At 31.0% G+C, this 16,610-nt stretch overlaps 1 protein-coding gene across 3 annotated transcripts; it reads right to left on the bottom strand.

The window, feature by feature from the left end:
• Positions 1 to 8,737: 8,737 nt before the first annotated feature.
• Positions 8,738 to 16,180, bottom strand: LOC126900879 (trichohyalin-like). 3 transcript variants are annotated; one of them, XM_050676885.1, is made up of 10 exons: positions 16,046 to 16,180; positions 15,847 to 15,952; positions 15,213 to 15,576; positions 14,650 to 14,847; positions 14,229 to 14,574; positions 13,954 to 14,133; positions 13,597 to 13,778; positions 10,363 to 10,575; positions 9,786 to 9,941; positions 8,738 to 9,073 (listed from the first exon to the last, which is right to left on the bottom strand). In XM_050676885.1, exons 1-10 carry the CDS (start codon positions 16,178 to 16,180, stop codon positions 9,040 to 9,042), a joined length of 1,914 nt encoding a protein of 637 aa, XP_050532842.1. In that variant the 3' UTR covers positions 8,738 to 9,039. The 3 variants fall into 3 exon arrangements, with proteins under 3 accessions (XP_050532842.1, XP_050532843.1, XP_050532844.1); XM_050676886.1 differs by having other exon boundaries at positions 8,739 to 9,073; positions 15,387 to 15,576; XM_050676887.1 differs by lacking the exon at positions 8,738 to 9,073 and having other exon boundaries at positions 9,782 to 9,941; positions 15,387 to 15,576.
• Positions 16,181 to 16,610: the final 430 nt, after the last annotated feature.

The raw sequence follows: 16,610 nt of genomic DNA, 5'->3' as shown, positions 1-16,610 counted from the left end.
GATTGTTCTCGTTGAATTTTTTGCAATTTATCCGCTTACGAATTTTGCATTTTAATGGATTCCTAAAGTGTTTTGACGTCTTATTAAAATGTACGATTTTTATCAAACACAATTTAAATGTTTCGAAAAATTGCTAACGACCGTTGACCAACTGAAACACATTTCGTTTTTTTTTTTTATTAAAAATAATAGTTATATAATTTACCGAGTACCACTTGAGTGAATCATTCCTAAAAATATACTGAGACGCGAACAATATTGTTGTCGCTACAAATCAAGTTGTGATGTCTACATGGATAACAATCTGTTAGGTTAGACATGAAATGGACCTTCCGAAAATTTGGGTGCATTTTGCAGAGCGTTTCAGTGTTAAAATCAGCTTATAGTTAAGCTAAATAGCTCTGAAATCGGTTGCACCGCTTTTTGACACAGTTGATAAATTTTTCTTTTGTCGTGTCTTCTACGAATACAATATACTACAGTGTAGTTAAATTTACCTATAGTGACGTCCACGATGGTCGAGAAGACAAAATACAAAGAGCCATTATGTTGTAGCAAACAGTACCTCTAGTATTTTTTTATTAATTACGTTTTACGTTGATTGACCCCGTCGATTAAACGCCACAACGTCGTTCTACTCTGTACATAGGGGTAGTCTGAAGAGCTGTTTTTTAGCCGTTAACGGTGTGGAGTGCTCGCAAGCTGCCGTAGCGGCGCGGGGTGCCTGTCAAACACGGAAAAAATGGTACTCGAGTGTATCCAGGTTGTCGCATCGTCGGCAATAACCAAGTCGATACTCTATTTATTCGACAACAGTAGTTCTCCCCGGCTCAGAGCGGCCACTTGATGTTAAAAGTTACAATACAAACACACAGTGACCTGTACAACAACAATAACGCAGTGCTTGTACGCACGTAGAGGCTTTGGGGATTTTCCCATGGAACGGCACGCAGAGTTGAGTGTATATTTGCATTTCGATGGAAGTACCGCCGCCACCGCCGTTTTCGGATTTTTATATTTAGACAGAAGGTCCGATTTTTTTTCTCTCCATATTTTCTTGGACTAATTCTTCTCTCGGTTTTCGATGCGTTCACATGCACAGGCCTGGTACAATAGGATTGACGGTTCGGCCGACCGTAGGCTAATACGGATTGACGTGGACGTTGTTTCCCTTTTCTTGTTTGTACATACTCTTTTCTCCTCCTCCGTATGTGCTTCTTTTTGTCGGCTCCTTAACGTAAAAAGGTCGACTACCGTGTTCCCCGCGCGCGCGTTAAAGTCTCTTGGTGACTTCTCGGAATTCTTTGAAATCACATAGGTACGATCAACGACAGCCGGCTTGACGGAATTATCGCGCCGGTCGCCTATCGACATTTCACCGCCTGTACACGACACATACTGATAGCCGATAAAAGCGCTGGACCATCCATTCGGCGGTCACAAAGAAGTTATTTTTTTAATAACGACAAACGATGAGTATATTAGGGGCTTAATAATAATATCACCACCATCATCATCTTCCACGAAGGACTAGATTTTACAAATACTCATACAACTATACACGTTTAAAAGCGTTTAACTCTTTTTATATTACATTGACCGAGAAGATTTACATTTAAACGAACCACATTGTATTGTCTTTACAATATATAGAAATATTATTTACTATTTATTACTTTCCATTTAGAAATGAACAACATGCGCAGTACTGGACCATTACTGGCAAATGTCTGAGATAACTGACAGATCACTATTGGAGATTTAGTATTATGACAGTACTCTGCCAGCAATGGCAGTTACATACTGAACGCCAATAATGGATCAATATTCATTTTGACTAGTACAAATTACATTTGTACGGGATATCCAATAGTCAGTTGGCAGTACAGGTTATTCTGTTAGGGTTCTTTTATCGATTAGATAAATAGTAATCACACAATCAATGGAAAAATGTTATTAATTAATAAAACGATCATTACATTTATTTTTAGTATGAAAAAAATGTAAATTAAATATATCTATTCAGCTAACTCTAAATATAGCTCTCGTACAAGAAGAAATTATTTATAAGCGTTTTTAAATTTAAGAGTTACATCCTTTTACAAATATTTGTTCAAAGACTTAAGATTTTGGGGTTGTAACTTTATAAATATATGTGCAAACGACTCTGGATGTGGGCTAATTTTTAAACGCTGGGGTGATTTTCAAAGTTTTTTTTCTTTAAATCCAATTTGAATTGAAAAGTACCGCAAAAGATTAGCTTTAAAATGTTTTTCTATAATCGCATTTCCCCTTCGCAGATTTGCTTTAGACAAACGATAAAGGAGGGTTGAAATAACCTCCACCACTAGAACAGTTAGATTTAATTAAACACAGAACTCGATGATTTTAACGCAAACACAAAAATTGTGTGATCATATTACAAGACTGTCACACAACTGAATTGAGTCAATTTGTTGTATTCGAATACAACATGTGTTCTATATTTTACATAGTATCTAAAACTAGATTATTTAATAATTATCTGATTTATATCTTTAAGATATATAGAAAATAACAATGTAATTTAAATAAATTAAAGTTAGACTTACGGGATATCCCAATCGTAACCTCCTAACGTTCAAAATCGAAAATTTGTAGTTTTTTTTTGTATTGTAAGAGGCTTTACATTGGTGTCCATAGGAAAAATTATAGTCTTTTCCTGTAGGAAGAAAAAAATTTTAAATGTATTATTCAGTAATATTATTTTTGTAATTATGTTATCGATAGTTTCCAAAACATTAAACTTCATCGATATACAAATGAACGAATGGAAAGTTTGAAATTCATTTTAAAAATTTGAAAGTTTTGTGTTAATTCAAAAAGAAACGATGAAGAAACATTTAAAGCAATTGGGTTACCGCCCTTCATTTTTAGTAAAAGCCGAATAAATAGGTTGACTGCTCGTTTTAGCTTCAATACATAGCTGTGAAGATATTGGTTTTACTTTTTTTTGTGATTACTCCGCTCCTACTGAATGGCTTTGCTCAAAAATACATCATAAGATCACTGATGTTCAACTGCTATGTTTGCTGTTGGTTCCTGGATGGGTGATCACACAGGAACTTTAACAGTGACACACGTCTTTGCCGCTATACTGGCTTGGTTAACCAAAATGATATTGTGTCAGGCCGACAGCCGGTGTAAAAAAATGTTAAATCCTAAGGTAAAACCGGTCATAAATAGTTGGGAAAAAGGTAAAAAAAGGTTGAAATAACTTTTTGAAAACTGGACGGATAATTAAGAAATTTTTAATGATAATACTTTAGATGTTTGACTTGCCGTCGACACACTTTTTAAAATATCCTATCGTTAACCAAGATAGGTGTGAAGGCTAAAAAATCATATAAAAAATTTTTTTTTTTAATTTTTGATCATGTCCAAAAATTACTAGTGGACAATAAACAGGTTTATTGTTTAGTGTAACATAAATGACTTAACAGTCAATGTAAACAAATGTGAACAGAAGTCATTTTATCACAACCCGATAATGAATAAATATGAAATTAATAGAAAAAATCTAAATTTACTCAGTAACATTAGGAACTTGGATGTTATACTACCTACCGACTGATTTTTTAATGCGCATATTAATTCAATCTATGCTAAAGTATACCGCAAATTTGGATTTTACAAACAAAACTGTGGCAAATTTAAAGACTTAGACTTATAGGACTTATTAAACTTAAATATACTCTGAAATTTAGGTCGGCAGTTTGTCTGGTCTTATTGATAAATAAGAATAAAGCCAGTGAAATTAGTACGACTTCGGTACATAAAATTAATATAAGTGGTCACTCAATAGTCGACGTTGACTTGTTAATAGAACCTGAACTCATTAAAATTAGACGTTTATAATTAGATACGCTATTTATTTTATATGGTTTGGTTGATAATCCGGAATTTTTAGAGGTATTATCTTTTGTATTGCACAGTGTTAATACTAAGCCCCACCATAATCCTTATTTTTTGTTCAACATCAGATAAACAAATAATGTTTTAAATAGTCCTTTATATCGTATGTAAATGATTTATATAATAAAATATCTTATTTGATTTGTTTTATAATATCTGTATATCAAGTTATTTGTTATAAAATTTATAACATTATTACATTTAATATAATGTTATGTTTAATATAATATACTATTCATAAAGTTTTTAATTTTTTATTAATGTAATGTCTAAATATGTTTAGTTTTAAATGTGTATCCAATAAATCCCTAATAAATATTGCAGCAAAAAAATTAAATGAATTGCAATCACCTCCGACTTCTTCGAGTGGAATAGTACTGGTACTCATTATGTGGTGAATTTTTTTAAATAATAATATTTGACTTAAAAAACATATTTATTACGATAATTAAATATTTGTGCGACTTTAATGAGAGCATTAAAAACAGCATTTAAATTCGCACAATATTGAAATCATTGAGGTGAATCAGCTCAACAAATAATTTTTCAAGGTACAGTATAAATACTCATATGTTTAATTAAATTATTTTATTTCTTCTCAGTACTACTTAAATATTTTCTAGACGAAGCTATCGACTAACGGAGTAATTGTAACAGTTGTCTTTTGAGCGCATTGTCCCAACATCACACAAACACCAATAAAATGATTTACTTAACTAATACTAGTACTAATAACAATTCATAGTTAAAGAATAATTTTTTATTTTATATGATGTTACATAACTTATATGTTCGTATTTTGACGTATACAGCTATGTTTTTGTTTAGAAATTGGTAGTCAATATACCACACTAAAAGTGAAACAAGTTTTAAGGAAGGCGACAATTTTTACTGGGTTACATTAAATGAATTATTAATTTCACTTACACGTCCATAATTTGTAACAAATACATTAACAAAAAAACGACCTGTCATTAACCATTTAAAAATAAAATATAAAATATTTACACCGAAACGCTGTTGACGAAGAAGTCAATTTAAAAACAATTATAATCATATCTACATAAAAATTGAATTGGAACAATAGTAAAAATAAAAACATTTTACGGGAAAAGGGTTCAGACGGTTTACCAGTTTTGGCACAATTTACCGTTATAACATGTTCTCGAACAAATAATTAACCTTTTTTGTCAATTTTCGTTAAGGTCACACCGTGTACTACCTATAACGTTGAAAGGAGGAGACGTTTGGCCAGGGCACGATTAGGGAAGTTTTCTAGGTAAAAAATAGGTTTGCACCGCCATTTTCGTCAACACACACGAAATGCCACGACAGGCAAAACGGTTCATTTCTTCTTCATTTTTTTATTGTGACAGTACGTGTACTATTTATGGATCGAAGACCAATCGAGCAAAAATCTGAATACGCGTTAACAACGGCAGCTGACCTGTGATAGCTATCTAAGCAAAAATGTCACCCGGACTTCAAACGTCGAATGAAAAATAAAGAGAGAGAGATCAGCAGAGCAACAAGAGCAAAGGCACAATGGCAAAAGTAAATACACCGCAGAATAATACACACACACACCGGTGTCGCGGAGTCTATTTAAGCAATATTTTGTCAAGTCTTTGTGTCATTCCGCCCGCTGCACCAAATTTTCTATCACAAAAGCCCTAAAGAGTCTCATCGCGCCCTCTCTCTCTCCTCGCCCCCTAACTGCCGGAGAACGGGGGTAGGGGAGCAAAAGTACCCGAGGAATTTGTATTGTATACTTTTCCCGACTCCGAAGTATTGCCGTCATTTTGTATTTTATACACACACACATGATAATAATAATAATAATATACATATATCACGATGATAATGACAAACGAAAACACGGGTGACGAATATCTTCTGCGGTCGGGTCTCGCGGTATTTAACGTCACAAATGACAAGGCCTAGTGTTATCTGTGTAAACATCATTTGCTTTAGTCGAACAATAATATTATAATCTAAGAGAAAATAATACCCTAGTGCATAAACAACCCGGGAGACGTCGATAGCCGTTTTGGAATTTGTTTTCCTTCTACATATTTCAAAAAACTAACCCTTTTGTCGACCAACTATCACTTTTCTTAACATGCCTAAACTTACCTGTTTTGCTGAACCTCACAAATTGGAGTCCGCGTGGCTCTCGATCACCAGAACCGTTAGCGATTCAAAAATCCCTACACTAGTACGCGTCGTTTCCTTTGTTTAACACTAAAAAACCATACCACAAGAAATTGGAAAAAGTACAATTTTGATTTAGATTACACGTTGCATGTATATTGAAATAAAACTCAAAATGTAATGGTACATTTTTAGGGTTTAAAAATAGTGACTTCCCAATGTATGTAGGTGTATCTCGTACAACCGGTTTCATAGTAAACTAAAACACAAATGTTCAGCTAAACGTTTCTGTACGGTATTTAATTTAGATTTCTGGGAAACGCAGAAAACTTATGAAATCATAAACTTTCGTGTATACTCAATAAATAAACATTAATCACTAATCCTATCCGGTAATAACGCATTGCCTATGTGTTCATCGTTGGAGTAATAGGTTTTATTTTATTTCTTAGTTGAATTTCAACAAAATGATTACAAGTACTTAAGAAAATGCATGTACCTATTAGTTGTGAAGCCTTAGACAAAACTGTAACATTAAATTAACTTATTTGTATGGTGTCATTTTTTATTTTTGCAGTGATGTTAATTCTTAGTCGTTAAATACACTCGAGTATACTTGACAAATGCTGTGTTTGATGTCTCGTTTATATTATAGAAAGGCAAGGTTGCACTTCGACATTTCCCAAAGGGTGCACAGTGTACCCTGTCGCATTGAATTTGCACAATATACACGAGTATATAGTATAGGATTTGCCATACATTAATACCTCGAAACAATGTATCCACACCCTTTTATAGAAAACAATGATCGCGGTTGTAAAAAGTCTCTTGTTAAAAATGGACGACCGTGTGATGGAGAACGCGATTTTCTCAATGTTTTTGTTGTTTGAACACTCGACGTTTTCTATATAATCATTTGTGACAATTACTAACGGTTAAAAAGTTATTAAGTATATAAAACACAACAGTGTACATAGTCGCTAAAAACATATTTAAAACGTTGTGCGAAAAAATGTTCAAGTGGTCTATGAAAAATGTATACTCTATTGCAACATTATGCAATTAATTGCAGTTAATGTGCACGGACTCGATGTGTTCGTTGAACGTTATATAAAAAAATCGGATACCGAATAACATTAAAACCAACTCGACAAAAAATACGCATCATTATAACTGTCCACTTCAATACAGTCAAATGTTTACTGAATTTATTTTAAGATAAAAGATTTAAAACGTTGTAGCGAGTTGAATTTATGCCAAATCAAATGCCACGTCTTTGGGCAGTGGCAGTGACTAAAGTGGCTACAGTCATTGACAATTGTCACTGTTAACAGTGTAATACTTTAGCACTAGTAACACCTTGTGGTAAAGCAAAAAGAGTTACATTTCCCCCACGAGTAAATATCCGGACTACGCCATTGTCTCGGGATAGAACTCATATCGCATTGGTACCCCATAAAAATTATAAACTATAATCTATAATTTAACAGTTTTAATTGTGTAGTACTTGCAGTTCCCGTGCAAAGTGCACCCACTGCATACACCATTAAAACGATGCCGGTTATAAAAACAACAATGTAAATACTTTCAGGCCTGAGCATATGTTTAACTCGGCGATTCTCTTATTTGGGGATGTGTACACTGCTGCATTATAAAGATTAATTGAATCTTCTAAAGATTGGCCACATTCTTGAAATCATCTTCACCACTGCGGCACACACAAACAAATCATAAGTCAGTGGGCTGCAAAAAAATATTACACAGAGTATAATATTTTTCGTGCATTTCGCATTCGTAGGGAAAACGTCAATCAAAATCCAGTAGCCGAAATTCTGACCTTTGTCCGGCACACAATAAATCCCCGTACAATTATAAACATTGCTGTTGGTTATTTTCATTAAAAACGCACTGACCGGCAAAAGGGTCCGTGCAGATCTCCGCTGGGCCGCACTACAGTGTAATACCAGTAGTAGTTTCATTGTGTGTACTCACTTGCCACCGGCTTCCTGTTTTCTTCACACTACAGAGGAATACCTGCCGCCATGTTCCGAAACAGATTAACGTTGACCACGTGTGATACACAGATTTTCAATAAGTTACTGCCCACGTGATTACCTGGTCCTTGCTGAAATCCAGAAGCCATAAAGATACCTCGGAGGGTAATCAAACAAAGTCATATCGAGAGAATTTTGTATTTTATTTATAGCTAACCTGAACGGTTGTAATTTAACCGAAACAATAACACTATTCGGTCGGGATTTTTTTGGTTTACACTTCTTAGTTGTCGACACCCCGACAAAGTAGACAGTCAAAGAACATTCAATAAAAATACGAGTCCATTGTAATGAAAAACGTCCCTATAGACGTCCGTTGAAATATTTTCATGTTATTAACGATATTGTGAAGTATGGGTTTTTTATTGTTTAAAAGATTCCTGTAACGCATCTTTCAAATAATTACGTTATAATAAAAATATAGAGACCACTACTTCACATTTTTGAGGCCAACTTACCATCGCCTCCAACCTCTTTATAAGTATGTACCTTACTTCGGGTGTTAAACGTAACAAAAAATTACTAAATAAAAGACACGAGTTATCAATTAAACTTAATTTATTTTGTAAATAAATTATACAAGTACAAAAAAAAACCTCCAACCACCTACGATATTTTAACACTAAAAATATATTAACAAGTCAATACACTGTGAATTTCATAGCCCTCTTATAATTACCATAAATAACATTAATAGACTTTTGTTTAAAATAAATAGACGCTACGCAAAGTATGTACGAAAAATCGTTAACAACTAATAATATAACTCTTTTTAAATATAAATAGACACATCGTGTACAGTTATTATTAATTTTTCAATCGCTGTAATTATATATACTCCTTGACTTACTGTGATTGGTTCATTCTTGTATTTCACTCATGTCCGTTGAATTAAAACGTCTGCACCGCGTCTGAAAAAGGAAATGTCACTTGCAACACTTTTTTTTATTTTTAATAACGATTTTTGTTCAATTAAAATGAATTGTTATACTCTTCGTAATTTAATTATAACAATTTTAAGAGGCTACAACCCACGACGCAAACATAATGTGCGACTTATCATTAAATTAATAAAATCAGCTCCAAATTCAAAGCATTGACGATTCAATAAAATTACTAAAAAGTATACAGAGTAATTCATTTTTCAAATAATCGATTTTTTTATATGCGAAATTAATTAGTTTATAAATAATGACTATATTCTCAGTTTACTTACTATGAAGTTATCGAAAAGCAAAGAGTAACCCTAGTAAAACTAAAACTATGTTTTAACTAGTTAAAATTAAACATTCTTTTATTTTAACATGAGAATATAGTGAAGCGATGTGCTCACAAAATAAATAGACTTTAGTAATAGGATGTTGATTTTTAGACCACTGTGTATAATTTCAAAGAAAATAACAATAGCGTTAACAGAAAAATCACCGGCATACTAATGTATTTTGTAAAGGTAGAAAATATTCTTTGAATTGAAAATAACTAATGAAATTTACTAATGACATTCATTTTAATATAATAATATAATTTTTGTAAAGAGAGTATATGTATGACCTTATAGTTAAGTATTTATTTCTTAACTTATATTAATAGATTATTAAAAAAATGGCATAAATTAGCAACTACCGAATTTCATTCCGAAGTTCTGCTGTACTAGACGCCAATTTTCTACTCATTTGGATTTCTAAATTTTTTTTTTCCCTAATTCTTCTTATTCTGTCTTCCTCCTCTTCGATTTCTTTTTTTATGATGCATAACCGCTCATTTTCCAACTCTTTTATTCTAAAAAAAAAAAGTTAAAAATGACATAAAAGAAGTAATAGTTCTAAGTAGTTTTGATTTTTTTTTTGTTGATTTTCTGCTGTGGTCCTAGTTATCATATACGGTAATGATGAATGATTCTTTAGAATTAAATTAAAACGTTTAAATAACTATTTTTTATCGTTTTGAATTGGTTTTCCAAATAGGTTACAGAACTGGTTTATAATCTCTTACAACAATTTGCCAAATGGATTCTTAATGAATGTTAAGAAAAAAGGCTTCCTCGTTTACTGCTCAACTTCCTCAAGCTATTAGTGTTTTATAATAATGGGAATAACTAATCATGCTTTATTGCTAATTATAAACTTTATTGGAATTCTTTTATATAAAAAGTTCTAATTATTTTATTTTAAACTCGAGTAATAATAAAAATGTATTATACCTTTGCATTTTAACGGAATGTTCTAAAGATTTGCGTTTGTTTTCGATTTCAGCTCTTAGTCTTTTGCTGTCTGTGAACAATTCTGCGTTCTCTTTTGCTCTTCTCTGCTGTTCATACTGCATAACCAATACACGATCCTGCCATCTTTGCATACCTTCCTCTAACTCTCTGGCTACTCTATGAACTCGACCCATGTGATGTTCCCTCTGCAAACTTAAATTTAAGATAAATAAAAAAATAATTCAACAATAAATAATAGGTTATTTTTGCAGGAACCCTTAAAAACGTTTAATACTTCTAATCGACTAATAACCGACATACAATCGATTGAAAATAATAGATACGATTAATAATACTGGATAAAAATAAATTTCAAAAAGACTAGATAAATCGCTACAAAATAAAAACGGAGTATTTATATAGCGGAGCTTTAAGTAGGCAACCTAATCAACACCATAGACATTTGAAGCGTTGTGTGCAAATTTACGAGGTAGACGCCAGGAAATTCGATACGTTGTCCCAGAAAATCGACAGATGACTTTTACGTGTTGTCGCCGTCCGTGTGAGAACAGCTCCGACCAACCTCGTCGCATTAAGTCCCTCAAGGAGTATGTCGTATATTGTCCAACGCTACACCCAATTTATTTATCGCCAGTAAAGCGTTTCGTATCACTTTCCGCTCATTGACTACTTCGCCGTATCAATTAGTGATGTGCCACCAGTTGATGGAATTTCCAAGTGCTATACGTCATCAAATGTCACACTTACTAACAATAGTCCGACTGGTATCACCATTCTACTCACTGTAAAGAAAGCAAGTGTCGGTCTGTTTATACGTTTTAGTACTAATTACATGTAATTAGTGTATTTGCAAATAATTAAGTGTCGAATTTATACACTGCTGCCCTGTGAAGTTGAAAACTAGTCAATATTTCTCGTTACTCGCTTTATTTTGACAATTAGCCGAGTTAAATTCAATGGCGTCATATGGGGACATTTGACCCGGTCTATACTATGAGCTATGCTCAAACCGGTCCGAGCCATTTAAATGTAATCAATGAAACCTTAGAAATAAATCCAATTTTAGTTGATAAGACAAATATTTTTTCTTCGAAAACTTACCATAAATCGCGCAGTTTTGAAATTGTTGTTGTGTTAACGGTAATCATAAATAGTTCAATATTCTGTTACCAGTTACCACATGATGATAAATGAAATGTTTATATGTACAATAACTTTACCATGATGTGTTATTTTTATTTACTTTTTTTTTTAATAGATAAAATATTATGCCAGAAACGAACAAACTATCAACAACGTTAAAATATACATGTTAAAATTGTAAACAGAAAATTCAAAAACCTATTAAACATGTTTTTTTTTATATGAAATTAGTAAACAGTAAAACATTGATAAAAAATGAAACATATTAAAACATGAAAAGAAATTTTTAAATATTATAGTCAAATTCAATATATATATCATGTTCAAGAAAATGAAGAAAGTCGTTTAACTGTAAACTAAATATGCCATAGAAGCAATTTGAAAAAAGTTTGGACGATCTACCTTAATTTCTCTACTCATAAAAAATATTTCTATATAGATTTACATGTAATTTTCATATTTTCGAGGGGCTGAAATAGAATTATGGAGGCTAAGTCACCTTTAGACCCCAAGATCGCGCCTATGAAGTATACCAATGGATTATGCAAGTAATGCATTTTTATGTTTACACAAATAAAATGTCAATACTAATTAATGATAAAGTAAAAATACATTTTCCATACATTTTTATTAATACAAATTTTAATCCATACATTTTTATTAATGTAAAACATTCTCGAGGAAAAGATAAGCTTTAAAAAATATTTTACCGCTATTTTTTGGGAACCTATCTTAATAGTTTACATTTAATAGTATCGTTTGTATTTAAAATTAATTTTTAACAATACGAGTAATTTTATAATATAAAATAAATAATGAAATGTAATTTCAAAATGTTAAAAATAAGAAATAGTAAGTTTAAACTCCAACATAAAATAATCAGTTGAAATTTATAAAGAAATGATGTATTAAAAAAAAAATGTACATATTATGTTTTTATTTTATTTATTAATTATTTAAATTACATCCAATACAGTAAAGAAAGAGATAATTATTTGTTTAAAAAAGTTATTTTATTAAGAATAAATTACACAAATGCTGGTATATCAGACATAACTTACAATTAGATAAAGTATGTTAAAATAAACATTAAAATTCTATTTTTGTAGACTAAATTAATATGCTTACATACCAAAGTACAAATATTGTACTAACAGTAAAAGATTAACTTATAAATTACGAGTGAGAAAACAGTTGACTATATACACTTTATAACTAAAAAATTCTACATCTTAAATAACATAACACGCAATTCAAAAAAGTATGTATTCAAGTATTTTTAGACAAATTTTAAGCAGCAACACTACAATAAAAAAACATAAAAGATCATTATAAAACATTAGCATTTAATAAGATTGATTTTTAACTATGTTCAGTGATCCTTTTTTTATATTTAATATTTAAATACCATAAACCGTCTTGTTAGTAATCTGAACTTTAAATTTATTACTTATAATGAAATACTTAAAATTAATAGTTTAATTTAACAGTCATATTAATGACTGACAGTTTAGTATTGGCAGACAATTTATAAAATTCAACAACCAAACTTAATATAATTTTTATGTAATTTTGTGTGTTACTAAAATATGAATGTAACCTAAATATATTGTATTGCATTATAAATCTTTGTTTAGTGTGATGAAAATCGAATTTTAACGACAAAAAAATCACTTAAAAATACAACACCTGCAACAAGTTATTGAAAGACGAAAGTCTTAATAACCTTTCTCATTGAAATTTATTACACTTAATTAGTTTCGTCTAATTACTTAAACGGCTCGACGAGTCATTCAACTATCAACACATTTTTAGATAAGAACAATAAATATTTGTTCAGAAGATTATTTTCTTCGAGTAATAGAATCTATCTATTAACTTTCTGTTAGATAACCTCTTTTACATTGCGTACACTTTTTATTTCGAATGCAACGTTTTCAATATCAGTTTTTATTGTTAGGTACAAAGTTTTAATTTGCCGCAACGTCAGCAACAAAATACTTTTACAGCAACTAATTTAGTACAAAACATAACTGTGAATTGAACTGGAATTATTCATAAAAATATTACCTTTTATTTGCCAATTCTCGCATCCGTGTAGCCATTTTTTCCAAATGATTTTGAAAAGCCCTTTGCTCTTTAGCTTGACATTCGTCAAATTTACGGCGAATGGCATTGTCATGTCGAGTCTGTATATGTTCCATTTGCACCGCGTGTCTCAGCTCTTCCATTCTATTTAACGTCTTGGCTTTCTGATTCACACAAATTAAAAATGTATATATTAAAAATTTAACAAAAATTAAAGCTTGCAATACGACAAGCTCTACCTAGTCTGAAAAGTACACGATGAATCTTGAAAAACCTTTTATAATTATTCATTTACTTATAAATTAGACACAAAACGATCAGTAATTTTTATGTTAGTACCTCTTGAGCCATTTGTAAAGATTTGTTTTTAAATTCGTTGGCTTTTTTTTGCTTAAGAATACTTTTATCATTTAGTTCTTTTTTTCGCGTCAAGGCATTCATGTGTTCCCAGTTATAATTGTTACTCGCAATTTCTCGCTTATTGACTTCCACAGAACGTTTAAGAGAATTTTCTAATTCCTAAAATAATCGATTCCTTAGGAATATGATATAAGAGCACATAAAGCAAATATAATAAGGTGGTAAATTTATTCCAAGTAATTAAATTTAATTACATGACGTTCCAAAATTTCACGCTTCAGCTCAGATACTTTCTCATCCCTACACTTCATTTGTTCTTCTAACTTCCTCTGACTTCTATCAAATGCTTGTCGCAGTTCTTCTAACCGTATATTATTCACACCGTTCTCTACGTTGCGTTTAGCTGTGACGAAATTCTGCCATTTTTTTTTCTGTTCATTTGTTAATAGTTTTTCTTCTTCGTGCATTTGTTCCCAAAATAAATTTACACGCTGCGAAAGGTCCTCACAGTGCTGCTGTTCTTCTCTCTTACGCCGCATACTTTCTAAAATCTTCCTATCTTGATTTGGCAATTGACATTCGTCTAAATCCAGTAAACTCCTATAACAATAAAAAAAACACTTTCTTATAAAAAATCATTACCTGTAACCATTTTATAAATTAAAATTCCATTACCTTGAATTATTTGTATGGGAACGCGTTCTCCTCTTTACGGCCCGTTTGTTGTCAACGTTACTATTAATTATGACATTTCGTTCAAAAAAAGCAATACGATCGACTTTTTTACACAACTCTTTTAATTCCATTAAATCGCTTATGCTTTTTGACCGTACACGACGTTTCTTGATCTTTTTAGGCGATGGATTAACAGTTCTGTACAGCGAATCAAATACATTTTTTAATAATGACAGTAAGTAAAGGATAACTTTTTAGCGTACAATTTTTCCAATTAGAAATTACGTTATTATCTTGGGTAAAAATAACATTCAAATCAATATACCCGGAGTTCGTGATAGCTAAGCCGCCACCCCTTCCAGAATTAAATTGGTCGCCAAAATATTCAGGAAAATTATTTGTAATATAGTATAAAAATATTTTTAGAGAAGAAAATATATATTAATAGTAATAGTCACTAAGGTCCGTGTTTCACGGTGGGTAGTTAAGGATGTGAAATAAATTATAGTACGTGGTCATAGTGAACAGAGTTAAATTTAAAGTTATTAAAGATTAATACTGACTGAGAGATTTCTAGATCACGTCGATGTTTTTCTATTGTAAAACTATTTAAAAATAGAAAATCATACACATAGAAAATCTCAAGAACCAAAATGGCTATGGGTTTAAAGTTTCCATAGATTTCAAATAAAACTTCGCGGTGGAAAATACATTTTGCAGTAAATTTTAAAATATACTTTTGATCTTCGTCCAATTTATTTTGTATGGACTTTATGCGGCGCATATTGGAAGCAATATTGTTTCGATAAAACGCTATTTCGTTTTTAAAACATATTTTCTTCTTTTGTTTCTTACGTTTATTAAAATGTAAGCTATTTTCACTATTTATATATTTATTTCGTTCTTGGCGACAGACTTCAAGTTTCTCTAAAAAACGGTAACTTTCTTTACAATTTGACATCGTATTTTATTTGATTAATATAATTAAATACTAAGTTAAAAAACTTCCATAATTGTTAAGTAATGAAAAATTAAAAAAAACACGGTGCAGCTTTTTGTTAAAAATTACAATTGTCTTCTTAAACAATGTAGTCAAATTGAAATTCCATTAACAAAAATCAGTCATAAATCATTAGAAGAACACATTTAAATATGTCCAATAAGTTATTTAAATATTCTAACAAATGCTCATATTACCTTGCCTAAGTTTCTCATGTTTTTTATAAACAGGATAAGCCAATTCGATTGAAACACCTAGATCTTTTGCAACATCTGCTGCACTCTTATAAAGCAGTTCGTTCGGCTACCAAGATAAAAAATATTTACTAGTAAGAACTCCTTCCTTCTACTATTTAATAAATTTAAAAATGTAATAAAAATAATTGTTTTTACATGCCTTGATTTTGGCTTTCCGACATGCTAAAAGAGACCTAGGACTAGTCAACACATAAGGACTCCAATGACCGCAAGCGTCAAAATTGATTAAATCTAGAACATCTGAAGATGTAGATTCCGTTACACTACTACCCATTATTTTACAAACTAACACTCTTGGATATTTTTATTTCTCACATAGGAGCATAAAACAGTTTACTGGAACAATGTGTAAGTTAAAGTGCTAGTGGTGTCTGCTTGTACCAGGCTTTCAGTAATCAATAAATGTCAACAAACAATTCGCTATAAAGGTAATATTTTTAGAGTATCTCATTTTTACATTTGAAAATAAAATAAATAATCAATATGAGAAGAGAAATACATTTTATTTTACATATAAATTAATAATAAATACAAACGTCTTATAAAAGTGGTTTCTTGTATAAACACTTTTTTCTTTTGTAATTAGAAGTAAGAGATATAATTTTAAGCAGAGTTGTATTATAGTGCTATTCATGGATATTCATATCAATAAAGTTCTAATAAAATAGAATAACAAAATAAACCTCAACTTAAAATTAATAAAT

This window comes from Daktulosphaira vitifoliae, unplaced genomic scaffold (assembly GCF_025091365.1).
Source record: "Daktulosphaira vitifoliae isolate Bord-2020 unplaced genomic scaffold, ASM2509136v1 Scaffold_3, whole genome shotgun sequence".
Taxonomy (NCBI): domain Eukaryota; kingdom Metazoa; phylum Arthropoda; class Insecta; order Hemiptera; family Phylloxeridae; genus Daktulosphaira; species Daktulosphaira vitifoliae.
The sequence above is the reverse complement of the archived record's forward strand: the minus strand, read 5'-3'. Positions and strand labels throughout refer to the sequence as shown.

What these genes read in the sequence shown, in the direction of transcription:
- LOC126900879 (XM_050676885.1), bottom strand. Translation starts at nt 16,180, where the DNA reads ATGGGTAGTAGTGTAACGGAATCTACATCTTCAGATGTTCTAGATTTA. An exon ending in CGTGATCTAGAAATCTCTCA is followed by an intron (nt 14,848 to 15,212) that starts GTCAGTATTAAT and finishes TTCGCTGTACAG; the next exon opens with AACTGTTAATCCATCGCCTA. An exon ending in GAACTTCGGAATGAAATTCG is followed by an intron (nt 9,074 to 9,785) that starts GTAGTTGCTAAT and finishes TTCCTTTTTCAG; the next exon opens with ACGCGGTGCAGACGTTTTAA.